The 14,097-nt window shown below is 41.0% G+C and overlaps 1 protein-coding gene across 1 annotated transcript; it reads right to left on the reverse strand.

Moving 5' to 3' along the window:
- Nucleotides 1–2,630: 2,630 nt before the first annotated feature.
- On the reverse strand, nt 2,631–13,093 carry LOC118118803 (p53 apoptosis effector related to pmp22). Its single transcript, XM_035172170.2, has 3 exons — nt 12,699–13,093; nt 5,746–5,886; nt 2,631–4,483 (listed from the first exon to the last, which is right to left on the reverse strand). Exons 1-3 carry the CDS (start codon nt 12,904–12,906, stop codon nt 4,272–4,274), a joined length of 561 nt encoding a protein of 186 aa, XP_035028061.1. The 5' UTR covers nt 12,907–13,093; the 3' UTR covers nt 2,631–4,271.
- Between the last annotated feature and the right edge of the window lie 1,004 nt (nt 13,094–14,097).

The following is a 14,097-nucleotide window of genomic DNA, read 5'->3' on the forward strand; positions in this document are numbered from 1 at the left end:
TAAAACTAAATATATAATGAGGAAAATGGTCCACTTTGCATAATAAGTACTTATGTTTATGACAATAAACTCTTGAATCTTGAATCTTGAATCTTGTTTTTAGTATTTTAGGAATATTATTGACGTTATTTAATTGAAAAAGTTTTGGAGTCTGTCCATCTCCCAATAACAAAATCAATTGTATGAAGAATCAAACATCTTCATCCAACGCATAACTCTAAAAATGTAGAAACATGTCTATATCCTGAAAAAGTCCAGTTGTGCTTTTCATTATTTCATATAATTCAGAAAATCCATGCAAAACCTTCTAGTTCATATTCGGTGATCAAATAAATGACATATTGTTCCCATCAACTAGCTCAAGGTGTAAGGGTCACTCATTACTCGTTAATCAAATCAAACCTCCGGCCTCCTGAACTTTTACTTTGAAGGTGAGCTGTCTCTCTGTCCCCCTCTGGATTTCCTCGTTCAAGTTTAGCTCCTCAGGTTGACTCGCACTTCATGCACAGACCAGGTGAGGCCTCACTCCTGCACGAAGCTACAACAACAACAACAAATAACCTGGATCTTTGCTGCTTAATTTCAACAAGTCTGCTGCTGCTTGTTTCCATGTGATGTCCTGAGGCTGCCCTCTGCTGGCTGCTGGGTTCCTCTGCTGCAGATCTTCAGGTGTCCACTGCTGCTCTTGCTTGGTTTGCTGCTGTTTGTGATTAACTCAAGTTGTCAAGTCAAGTAAATCTTTGTTATCCCTCTAGGGCAATTTGATGTACAACCAGCCAATCACTGCACGACAAAAATAAACCAATATATACAATGTAAATAAACACAATATAAAAACCCCATAGACTAATTTAAAAGACCAATGGTAGCAGGGAAAAATTAGCTTTTGATCAATTAATTGATTAGTCGACCAACAGAAAATGTATTATTTAGATAGTCTAGAAACATTTCATTCTACTTTTAAAGCAACAATTCCAAATGTTTGCTGGACCCATTTTCTCAAAGGTGCTGATTTGACACTTTTCTCAGTCACAGTGAAAATCGTATTTAGTTCACATTAGCTTAGAGGAGGCAAATATCCCATTATTCTCATTGTTGAAGTTATTTAGACTTTCCTCCTCTCCATGTTTCTTGTTTTATTTCTTTCCCTTCTCTCTCTCTCCATCTATCTGCCCTACTCTCCCATTCACAGTATTTCTCACCCTCGTGTCATTGTCCCTCCCTCTTCGCCACCCCCTGCTCTCTTTCTCTCCCTCACAGAGAAACCAGATATGTCAGGACACGCTGAGCAAAGTCCAACCCTCAGCAGGCCTGTCCCAGGGTGTGTCTCTCTGGGTGTGTGCGCTGACTCATAAATCATGACTCACATCTGTGGATCTGTGTATTGTTTGTGAACAACGTGAGTGTGGTGACGATCCCTTCGAGTGTTGGAACGCACAATTCAACTTCATCAGAATTGGGTGGGAGACACTGTAGGATTGGGCCCTAATATTTTAGGGGAAATTCTTCGCAGCCCACTGTATCTTCCAGTTTGCTATTTGTCAGAGGCCTTCACTGGAACTGCCTCCAGCTTTTTTTCTTCTTGTGGAGTCTTCAGCTCATTCAAACTCACGTCACGTGATTGACTTGACTTTTCAGAGGATATTTTAACTCTTTGGTTGCTATGTTCATGTTTACGATCATCGTCCTGTTGATTTATGCAACTTTTGTCACGTGGGTTTTGATGCATGTGAGCACATAGAGAGCTCCTGTGTGTGTCTCTACATTCATCCTGTGGTGGAATCATCTATAAATGCGAGTTCCATAAGCGGCCACATACGTCCAAATCATAACAGAGCCGCCATGATGTCGGCTTTGGTCTTGAGCACCTCCTGCTTTTTGTTTCTCTTCTCCCCGCCTTTCTCCAGACTGCAGCCCTTCTCTCTTTGAGCTTTACCAAACGTTTGCATCTTGCAGTGAAGTCCTCACTTGACCGTTAACGAGGAAACACACACCTACACCCTGAGGATCATTGTTGTGAAATGTATTTATCATTCTTAACCCACTGTGCTTTTGTAAAAGGTGTTTTCCACACAACCTGTTCTCTTATCTACGAGGCTATTTGCCATTCTTTACTGTTTACAACCATGCACCTATTGTTTTAGAACATTCTTGACTTTGCCAAAGCAACACTTTTGATATGATAGATTTGCTTTTTTATTGAGCCTCATTATATTCTTCTTCACTGACATGTTAATTTCTTCCCTGCTCCTATTGACAGACAACTCCACCTCGATTTATAAGGCAACTGTCAACTCTCACTCGTCTTTTTTGTTCACTGACTAAATTGAAACAGTCCTATAAACATTAAAGTGCTGAGTGTCCTTCTATGTCTCACACAGGCCTTTCGATACTGATGTAAACCTACTTCAAATAAAATAAAGACAAGGCACTTTAATGTTACAAATACTTGTATTTCAAATTAAATGTTATACCCATGAGAATCGTAATTGTTTTATCCCTCTGTAGAGAAAAGATAACATTTGCACACATACATATTCACACAACCCCTTTCCCTTTTCTCCAACTTCTCCCCAATCATAGACATGCAGTGTCAGTATCTAATAAAATAATAATAATCAAGCAAACTCTTCAAAATACTGTAATTCTTTATTGAATAAAAATGTACAGACTACCAAAAATAATCAGTTCATACTACAGCAGAAAATAGCTGGGAGATTTCTAGAAGTGGATGAAAGTGACAGTTTTTACCCAAACTAATGAGGATTTTTTTGTTTTTTAGAGTCGGAGCTGGAAACAGATTCACTCCTGTAGATAAAAGTTAGTTTGAGACACACAGACGGAGTTTCTTCAAGTGTAGACCTGCCTGAATCCACTCTCACGCTAATGCTTATCGTAAATCAGTCACAGATCTTCCCTTTGTACGCTCATGTAACGAAACAATATTATTTGGTCGTGTTCAGGCAGAAAACTGGTCCGAGCAAAAATGTAACTGTGAACAAGTGAGAGTCAGTGAAACCAGACTGACCAGTTTGATAATACATTCGACACAGCAGAAGAAGAAGCCTGAGGATTTTATACCTCTGTCTCATAGTCTCATCAAACCAGACGATGGCATCAAAGCATGAATACTTTTAGTGTTTTTTTTTCCCAAGGGACTCAATTGAAAAATATTTTGGTCGTTTCTCTAAATGCACCCCCTTTGAAGCAAAGACATGGAAAACACAGGATGAGAGTTCATATTGTTCCCATACATTTGGACCGTTATTGCAGTATTGTACAAATTCTACATGAACTGAACCCTTGAGGGAATTATAAGAGGGGGGGGGGAAGTAAAATCGTGGTCAGGTAAACAGATTCATTCTCAAGTTCAATTGAAACTGAATCTAAATTTGCTTCCAGCAAAAAATGACAGAAACAACAACTGCGGCCAAGTCAGAAAATTCACACGTCTCCTCCTCGCTAGCATATCAAGCATCACACCTCCGCGCCGACGCATGAAGAATGAAAATAATAGTGTTCAAAACAGGGACGAAGACAGCACAGCAAACTCCACAGTGATACCCCTTTGGTAATAAGTCAGTAAGAATTCAAAAAACCTGGAGACAGCAAACGAGAATTATAGAAAAATGCATAAAAAAGGTGCAAACGAGCTAAAACTACATATATTAGCATATGTATAGATTACATTCAGCTGCTGAGTCTAGGCCTTTGCCTCCTTACGCACAGCAAAGACACACTGAAGAATGGGAAACTCTCATTTTAGCGCACAAAAACAAATGATTAACGATTTCTTTAGTATTCTGAGCAGAAATTTTAGCCTCGATTGCTCTTTTATCAAAGTTTTTATGAGCACTAAGATAAATCAGGAGAAAACGAAGCTTTACACTTGAAGACGTCCCCTCAGGTTAAGTGCACTTGGGTGATCTTGCATTGACGACTACAGGTAAAAAGTGAGCAATATGTTGAATGTGTAAAAAAATAGCATGGTTAAAAAACATTAATGACGCTGACTTAATCTAAAAAAATAGAGGTCAGTACATTAAAGCGGTTGAAGCATCCAATCACAGTCCACTTCCGCTAAGAATCACGCCTGACTTCTGACTTCACTCTCGGATGGTAGATGAGGTTTTTTTCCACCGCTGAACTGATTTTAACTGCAGCATCGTGGATGTATGATGAAATTGTACATGTTTAATGGCCGGGACAACATCCAGCTCAGAGTGTTAAGCGGACGCGGCTGCGACTGGGCGGGTGTGCAGGAAATGTCTCTAAGCGGAGGTGTAGAGGTATTTGGTCTTGGCCAGGCCGGCCAGCTCGTCCTCATAGCGCGGCAGGCAGCAGAAGAGGATGGAGCAGCCGATGCAGAGGATGGTGGCGCCCCAGCCGAAGCCGTAGGCCCAGGTGTAGTAGTAGTGGCCCTCGAAGATCTGCTCGTTGAACTTGACGGGGTAGACGATGAGAGCGATGACCTGGAGGATCACTGCAGGGAGACACGGATGGAAAAGGTCAGTGGCAAACTTCAGCTCAGTGCGCTACGAGTTATGGTCATTGCAAATAGCAAACACACTTTCTTTATTATTTTTGTTGGCCGCACCCGATTTAAATTTAAATGTTTTTCCTTTTTTTTTTTTATTCTCTGCCCATGAAGAAGAATTGAAAACTACAACCTTCACTCTGGAGCACAAATCAGCCTTTAAACGTAATGATAATGTGACATTTATTGTGATATAATAAATTGATATCGACTGATATGAAAATCTATCTTGATTATCTTTATGTACAGTAATTGGAAATAAAAATACGCACAAGAAATATCACTTTTTTTTTTAGTCTTGGGTTTAAACATTTCATCCAACGTAAACATTATATAACCGTGATATAAGGATGTTGGTTTGATTTCTATGATCCACAGAACAAACACACAGGTATTATTTCTAATAACTGGTGAGTGGAAAGAACCACAGACAGATACTGTCAGTGGGGTTATGATCTCAGTTTTATTTGTTAATATTCTCCCGTCAGGTTTCTGATTGATACACAAGTCATTTATTGGAGGCAGAGTGAGGTGAACTGTCTTCAGCCCATTGACACAGACACTGACACATCACTGTCTGTTTCACCTGTCCGTCTTCCAGTGAAGAGCTGTGTGTGTGTGTGTGTGTGTGTGTGTGTGTGTGTGTGTGTGTGTGTGTGTGTGTGTGTGTGTGATGAGTCAGTCCGATTAACAGACAGAGCCAGCTGTTCCCATGGTAACGTCACACCAAACCCCCTCCCTTCCATCGAAAACTGCTGACGCACTTTCTGCTTTATCCACTTCCTTTCCCTCGCACGTCTTCTATTTGGTGTCAGACGTTCACACATCATCGTGTTCGTCGCTTTTACTTCCACATTTTTCACCCCTATGACCCTGTTAACCTCCATCTCTGTTTGACCTTGATGACTCTGGGGAAACCCCAACACACACTCATTACTAAACCACCACAACAGTGAAACCTACTGCTCCCTTTTAGTAATATTTATTTTCATTTAATGAAAACCAGCTTATTCTGACACAACACCATCTTTTAAATGGTTTTTAGAAGTCAGAAAAATAAGGATTAGATGTGAATTGTGGTGGGCAGGTTAAGCATGAGTTGGGCATGGTTAGGTTTTGGTTAGTGTGTGTGTGTGTGTGTGTGTGTGTGTGTGTGTGTGTGTGTGTGTGTGTGTGTGTGTGTGTGTGTGTGTGTGTGTGTCTCTTACCGACAACAATCAACATTACTGCTATGACAGGCAGAAGAGAGATGTTGAGCGAGCAGCACAGAGCCACGCAGGAGAGGATGAAGGCGACGATGAGGATGAGGAGGCCGATGATCATCAGGGCAGCCACTGCTCTGGCCCAAGCTGGAGTCCAACACAAACAACACAACAAATTAGTCACATGTTCGAGTGTAGTGTGTAGTTTACATGCATTTTATGTTCTGTTATGTCCTTTAGGCCTCTATAAACATTTCATCAATAGTTATGGCATTTATATCCTGAAACAATAAGGGGATACAATATATTTGTTTTCACACTACGGTAACACAGCTCTTTTTCTTCCTGAAGTCTCTGAAGTCTCGCACACTGATGCTCGAGTCTCCGTGGGTTCAGTGACGACTCGGCCCTGCGCTGCGTGTCCTGCCTCGTTCTCTCTCTCCCCGTTTCACGCTTATTGTCATGTCAATAAAGGCGAAATGCCAGAAATGAACCAAATACTGGGTGTTTGTTATGGAAACTAAAGGCAACATGTCTTCGTGCTCTGTTCTCATTTCTGCAGCTCGCGTGATCTCGCTCTCTCTAGCCCTACGACGTTTATACATGACGGCACATTCCTCAAGCGTGCGAGCTTCGAGCCGATATCGACAGAGAGGGAGAGGAGCCGCCACACCCTTCACAGCACATTCGCTCTCTGTCACTCCTCGACTCTCTGCAGACATGGCCTCTTTAATTACAGAGAAACGATAGAGTTTAAAGCAAACAAACTGCAAACAAGAGAGGATGTGGATCTTTAGATATTAAAGGATTTCATATGAAGTCGCTGCAGGATTTAAAAAAAAAAAGAGGCTTTTTACCATGTCGGCCGTAGTGATTTTTGCCTTCATGCTTCTAAAAACAGATATTTTGAGTGTTGATTTTCTACTGAACAGGTTTAACATGACCTCTGTGATTAACATAAAAACCCTCTTTCACATTAGTCATCACCTAAACATGCAGTTTTCTCAATATAAACCTGATGATAGTTAAACTGGTGCAGATAATCCTAACACGTGTCTTCTTGTGGTTGACTGAAGCCAAACCCACCGTGTAGATTTTCATCAAACTGTTACACCCAGTTCACTGTTACTGAATCAGCCAACACCCTAAATTATTCACACCTGTATGAGGGTGTGTGTCTGTGTGTGTGTGTGTGTGTGTGTGTGTGTGTATTCAAGAAACTCGCCTCCTACCTCAGCCTGAGGCACTCCTCTTATCATGCTCATGCGCGCACACACACACAAATACTAGTTCGACAGGTTCAATCCTCTCTTTTACTCATAATAATGTTAAGTGGCGTTCAAGCTCGCAAACAATTTCACTCCAGCGGTCACATGGACTCTGCAACACTTTCACGTCAAATTCTGTTAAACAAATTCAGGCTCAACCTGAGCTTCAACATGATGAAACCCACTAGTACAGTGTTTAAGTAGAAGCTCTTCAAACACAATGATTATTAAACATGTGAAAAATAATGATATGTTTCTGTTTTGGTTTGAAATTAATCTGGTCATTAATTAATGTTTTTAGCTCAATGATTTAATGAATAATGAATTACATGATCACAAAAACAATGAGTGCAATATCGTCTCTAGAGTAGATGTCGTTATTAAAGCACAGCCAGACACCCACACACAAAACCCTGATTTAAATAGACAAACTGCAGCCACCATCGCTGTTTCCTTTATTTATCCCTGTTCCAGATAACACTGTCCAGCAACATAACATTGCTGATGATTTCGGCTGCACAGCAAATCTCTGACTCTCCCACATAACATTTATATAACAATCACATAACTGCAGAAATCCGCTTGCTACAACGAAAGCATCAAGAAACTCGTACTGAATGTTCTGTCTGAGCATTTCTGTGGAAAAAATAACCTTGTTCTCCCAAAAAGGAACACAATGATAAAAACTAGTTCTAGCTCAGCATTCCAACTGAGGTTTTGAGAGTTATATCTTGCAATGTGGTGGAGGTAAAAACATTTTAATCTAACAAAGATGTGCACTGCGCTGTTTGAGGTCATAAACTAGAAGCATTTTTAAAATTGCATTCCTAGAAGTTCATGTCCAGTTTGTTTGTAAACAGGATTACGCAAAAACTACCAGACCGATTAGCACAAAACTTGGTCGGACGTGTTATGCGACAGGGAAGAACCCATTACATTTCGGTAAGGATCCAGATTGGCGGCAGATTCAGGACTTTCTTTTTCTGCGTTACTAAATAGGGAGTTTTTCACGATTTTTGTTAATTTCTGAAAGAAAAGTAAAAGGATGGAGCTTAATGAAAAAAATCATACATGTTCAGTGGACTGATATCTAATCTATCTAATTTGGTGCAGATCCACATACAAATTGGGATCTAGTGAAATTAAATGTGGTTTCCTAAGAGGACTGTTGCTCGACTGAGTCACATTCTAGTTTTATAATAGTTTTTTTTTTTATTCCTACAACTTAGCATTGTGTCCTCATGCCTGTGCCTGTTTCCATTGTAAGCCTGGGAATGTTCTGTATACGGTGTAAATGAGTTCATGTCTGGGTGTGTGCGCTTGCATGTGTCACAGGTGAACACTCAAACTGCCAGTCTCGATCACGCTTACATCACATCATCCAGTTGTTTCGGCTTCTGTTTCCCTCCTCTGATCAAAACTAAGGATATCCAGCTGCATTCAACACAATCAGTACAATTACTACAAGGTTTTTTTGGGGTTCCACAAATGCAAACACACTCTGACTCACACACAGATCTCAGCGCTGAGAAATGTGTCATATCTTCCATGTCTGGGGAACCTTCGGCCGTGGTCTTACAATCAAGGCTAATGTTTATCAAACGTGGATAATGATTTCCTATGGGCAGCAGGAATAAACTCAGCTCACCGTCCTCAGAACAAGTTCTAAGGCGAAACCCGCTCGCAAACCACATTCACAATCCTGAAGAAACTAATCTCTAAAATTGTATGACACATGGTGTGCCCCTCCCACTGAACAGCCAACCATCAGCCAAACTTTAAACACTTAGAAAGTGTGGGAACTTGGAATAAACACAGAAGAGGAGGATATCAAGGGATTGTTTAAACGTAGTCGTTACATGAGGTTGTGGCTCTTTACCCATTCATTCAAATATTAGCCTGGTTTTGTTATCCTTAACTAACTCCCCGAAGCTGTTGCAAAGATGGCTGCCAACTGGTTTCAGTCTCTCAAATATCAGTATAATAAAAATATAAATAACCTATCAGATAAAAAAAAAAGGGAATTTCAATTTGACGTCCGCCTTGAGCTCTAGAAAACGAAGCTGGGTAATTTGGAACAAAAAGAAAAATTTAAGAAAATGGTCAAAAGATTTACCAACGATGAAAATACTGGTTCATTGAGTAATTTGAAAGTGTCACACTGATTTGTGAAATAGTACATTTATATAAGAATGCAATTTCTGTTATTTGGCTGATCGGATGTCAGTCAAATTATTTGTTTCATCACATTGGAGCAAAGACCAAATGCTGCCATGAAGTTTTCAGCCGATATATCAGTATTAGTATCCTTAGTATCGATATCGGCATCAATCCCCAAATAACACATGGGTTGGAAGTTATAAGATCCAGTAATGATCTACTTTCCACATGTTTTCTCCATGATGCACTCATGCCAACACATGTTTATTCCCATTGTTCCCATCTGGAGCCTGAACACAGTGACAGTCTGTTTGGTGCCAACACTCACTACGTCCTACATCCGCACACCATCAATTGTGCTGCTCATGTTTGTTTCCTCGGTTTTTTAGCTCAGAACATATAAACCTTCGCAACTATTCAGGACAGAGCGCTGATACAAGAATTCTCAGGGGAGCTTCAGAGCCAAAATGTTTCACAGATCCAGCCAATGGCCTTTTGGCAGCTGAGGCCGTCTTTTGTTCAACTGCTTCAGTCGTGCTGAGACCAAAACGGCAGCAGCTCACACAAAGAAAACATCTTGATCTACGACTTCAAGCGAGACCAGAGAATTCCTGAAAAACAATGTGTAGTCCCACACGCTAACAGGAAGTAAAGCCCTGCCTCCACAACAGTTTACATTGGGAACTGTGTGTTTGGAGTTCACGCTGATAATCTCTAATAGGATTCTCTACTGCTGAGGAGAGTGGAGCAAAAGAACAGTAATCTATCGAGATTATTGTTTTATTTATCGATTCCAGTTTGGCCAATTTAATGGAAACAAAAATCTAAGTTTCTCCAACAATCGAAACCCTAAAGATATTCAATATAAATGATATGAAACCGAGATGGGAGAAGAAATTCCTCCCTCCAGATGTTAACAAGACAGTTTGGTACGTTCGCAAAATAACTAAAACAATAAAATAAAATGATTTTCAAACTGATTATTTCCTATTCAGCTCTAAGTTGAGGTCTTATCAATAACAAAGGAACACGTGCGTTGTAACAGCTACACTCACACATTTTTACATCTTGATACCATTTAAAGGTTTTCTATATTAACAACAACAATTATGGCTGCAGTCTTACGTTATATAGACACATAGTGAACTTTGTACACAAGCCTGCACCAACTATTTTCATTATCCACTGACGATTATTTTCTCAATGAATCCTTTAGAATATACAATGTGAAAAAATACACATCACCATGTATTAAAAGGATAAGGTGACGCCATTAAAGACGAAGAAAAACAACCAACTCTCGTTCATTAGAACCTAGAAATATTTGAAATTTTAGCTTGAAAAGGATCTTAGACTATCAATCAATTATCAATATACCCCACACCGCGAGTTGTTAACAGCCATGAATCTCAAAACCGAAATTTTTTACTACTATTGGGAATATTAGGTGATCAGAGCTTTGATTGAGGACTCTCCAGAAGCCCTGACACCATTAACCTGTAACACGGAGTGAGCAAACTGGAGAAAATCATCAGATAAAAAGAACGACTGGTCTCGTTGACGCGTTCTGCAGATCATAAAATGGATGGAGGTGCTACGAGCTCAGCGACTTCCACAGCGTCCGATAAGAGCAACAACAGAGGCGTCTTTGTTTGGTGACTTTGGCTGTGGAACAACTCAAATACAACATGAGAGGGAGAGAGAATGAAAACAGACGTCGTTTCAGTTCACGGTGAGAGATCTTTTATCTTGAATGCCCCTTTCTGTTTTGTCGTTTTATTTTAATTTCTCCTTAATGCTGTATCAGCACCACTGCCAGTGTTGACGTGTTGATATCTGCCTGAAAGGTTTGTACTCAATTCCTATAATAAAGTTTAAAATTAAAGTTGAAGACCTTTTTCAGCATCTTAAACACAAGCGTTACTTATATACATATACATATAGATATATATACTTATAGATACAGCTGTGTTTACGTATCATATCATGTCAAAATCGCTGCTGTGAAAAGAATCTATTGTTAAACGAAGCTCAGTTTGTTGTTTGGACGACACTGAAGGAAAAACTCACAACAGTTATAAATAGTCTCATCTGCGTTACCATGTCAGACATGCAGCCAACTCTGCTTCTCATCGTCTCTCTGTGGGGTGTAGATCACAAACTATTTAAAATATTCAAAGTCTGCCTGAGGTGTTCGGCGAAATGCTCCTCAAAAAAGAAAAACGTGTTTCTCTAGTGGTGTTTTTACAATAATCCGTCGACTGTAACCTCCAACATGGAGGTTGTGTTTTCACCCCTGTCCGATTGTTTGGTTTGTTGGTCTGGTTTGAAGAAAGATTACACAAAAACAACTGAGCGGATTTCCACGATACTTGGATGAAGGATGTGATTCGGGTCGGGAAAGAACCCGTTCAATTTTGGAATTTCACTTCACTTTCTTTGACGTTGTGAAATACAGTGAATTTCAAATAGGTGACCACTTTCCAAGGGTATTAATGGATCTTGATGAAAATAATCTGGTAAATTTAGGGAACTGATAACTTTAAAATGGAAACGAGTGAGAGTGGAAATAAGTTGGTATCTGGATCCTTTTCTTATCAAAATTTGAGATAAAATAAATAACTATCCCCTTTCTGTGTTTTAACTTCACTTCTTTGAATAAGCCCACAAACATCTGGTCATTCCCCACAATAAAGGACAATAATGAGGAGGTAACTCCATATGAATTAGTTGTGGGAAGTTGTTCCTTGTTGTAAACATGATGTTGTGAACCTGTAAAGCCAACAGACACACTTTACAGCCTTGGTAAGTTGATATTGCGATTTGGGAAACAGTGAATTCACACAGACTTGGAATGTGTTCGTGTTTGGCTCAATCCTACGGCGTAAATCAAGCTACTTCTTCTGTCACATTTCGCAACCTTGCAAAATCTCTTAGTCTCGAGGAACCATAAACAATGATCACAACTCGGTTTTAAACTTTTCTTCTGTTGACTTTTGCCTGTAAAGCCCAGTCCTTTCCTACCATGAAGGATATACGGTCATATGGGGAGGAGGTAACTCTGTCTGACTTAGTTGTGGGAAGTTGTTCCTTGTTGGAACCATCGACGTTGAGGATTTGTAGTGAAACTGAAACACTCTGAGCCAAACAGATACAAACACTGGACATGAAATGAGGCAGAATGCCAGTCACGTAGGCTGCGTGAATCCAGCCTCATACAGACAGTGAAGACCAAAGTTCAGTCAGAGAGCTGCAGGCCTCTCTCTCTCTCTCTCCCCTCAGCCCGGAGTTTCTGTTTGTGGACAGAGGTCGAATCCCTCCAGTTTTACAGAGTGTGAATGTTGAATGTAACATCCCAGTGAGACCTGTACTGGTTCAGCTGGTTTTATCAGCTCCATTAAAACATGCATCCCTCTCTGTTGTCATGCTACTCTCTCTCTCTCTCTCTCTCTCTCTCTCTCTCTCTCTCTCTCTGTTGTGTTGTGTTGTGTGTTTGTGTGTTTGTATCCCACAGTGCAATCCGACACTTACAGAACTCGTCCGTGAGCGACATGCAGTGCCAGATGTCGTTCCTGCCCCGGCACTGCTCCCACATGCTGGCGTAGTGGGACTCGGCGTCCTCGTCCTCCACCCATCCGGAGGTGGCGGCGATGGCGATGATGTCGAAAATAATGGCGAAGAGCAGCAGCAGGGGGACGATCCACCTGCAGCGGGGGTAGGCGATCCCGCAGCGAAACATAGCGACGGGCGAGTGGCGGCGTGTGGAAACCGAGACAAGCGGAGGAAGGTGATCACCGTCGAGTGAGCTGCTCCGTCCGAGTTGCTGTGCGTCTTTGCGCGGGTGGAGTTAGTGTGTGTGGGAAGGACAAGAGCCCCACCCGTGTGTGCTGTGCAACCTGTTCCGGGACCTGAAAGAAGGGCCGGGCTAGTCTGCTGGTGGAAGCCGAGGGAGGTCAGGCCCAGCCCCGTCCCCCCCACCCCCTGTGTCATATTACAACCGGGAGGAACCAGCAGGCTGGAGCCGCGGGAGGAAGCCGCGCGTGGGTTCTTCTCCTGTGAGAATACCAATCATAAAGTCTCACTGGGATTAATTACTTATTATAACAACCAGTCGGACACAGTTTAAACATGACAATTACTCTCTCCCCCCATTTGTCTGTGCTCACCCCAACCGGACGAGGCACATACCATATAGATTTGACCCACATTCAGCCCACATATACCTTTGGCACTTGGGTAATCCACTCCTATTTGCCGGATCCGGGCCACAAGTGGGCCAAAGCAATACCCCATGTCAACCAAAGGTGGCCCGAGTTAGTATTGTACTATTTGGGCCATATTCCCTATTTACCATATGGGCCACTTTAGGTTCACATCCATTTTGTTAAGGTCACATCACTGCCTGAAGTGGCCCACATCTGTATGTTATCTGGATCCACATTAATATTGTACAAAGATGACATATTATTATTATTTTAGCTAATATGACGTAATTTCTTTACGTCATAATTATTTTTTTCTGATACCCTAAAGTGTTTATAGCATTTGTAAGCTATTCAAAGTTAAATAACATTTTTGTGAAAGGTTGTAGCTGCTGAGGCGCCTGTTTAAAACTCTTAAAAAGTGATCTTGATGGTAAACGTGATCATTTCTAAATTGGGGGATACAACAGGTAGATACAGGCTGAGCTGTGAGAGTGAGAGAAGGAAAGGTAGAAGAGGAGAGATAAAGGAGGGAGAGATTCAGGATCAGTGATTCAGGACGTTCAGGACTCATCTTGCAGCAAAGAGCCGTAATTATAGCTAAAGCCATAATTATAGTATTTCTCCAGCATTGTTCATCTGTCTGCTGTAAATGTCTATAGGTATTTGCAAAGATTCTAAAATGGAACAAAAAACAACTTTAGTTTTAGGTGGAAAGAGTAATTGTT

The sequence above is a fragment of the Hippoglossus stenolepis genome, chromosome 12, assembly GCF_022539355.2.
Source record: "Hippoglossus stenolepis isolate QCI-W04-F060 chromosome 12, HSTE1.2, whole genome shotgun sequence".
In the NCBI taxonomy this organism is placed as follows: domain Eukaryota; kingdom Metazoa; phylum Chordata; class Actinopteri; order Pleuronectiformes; family Pleuronectidae; genus Hippoglossus; species Hippoglossus stenolepis.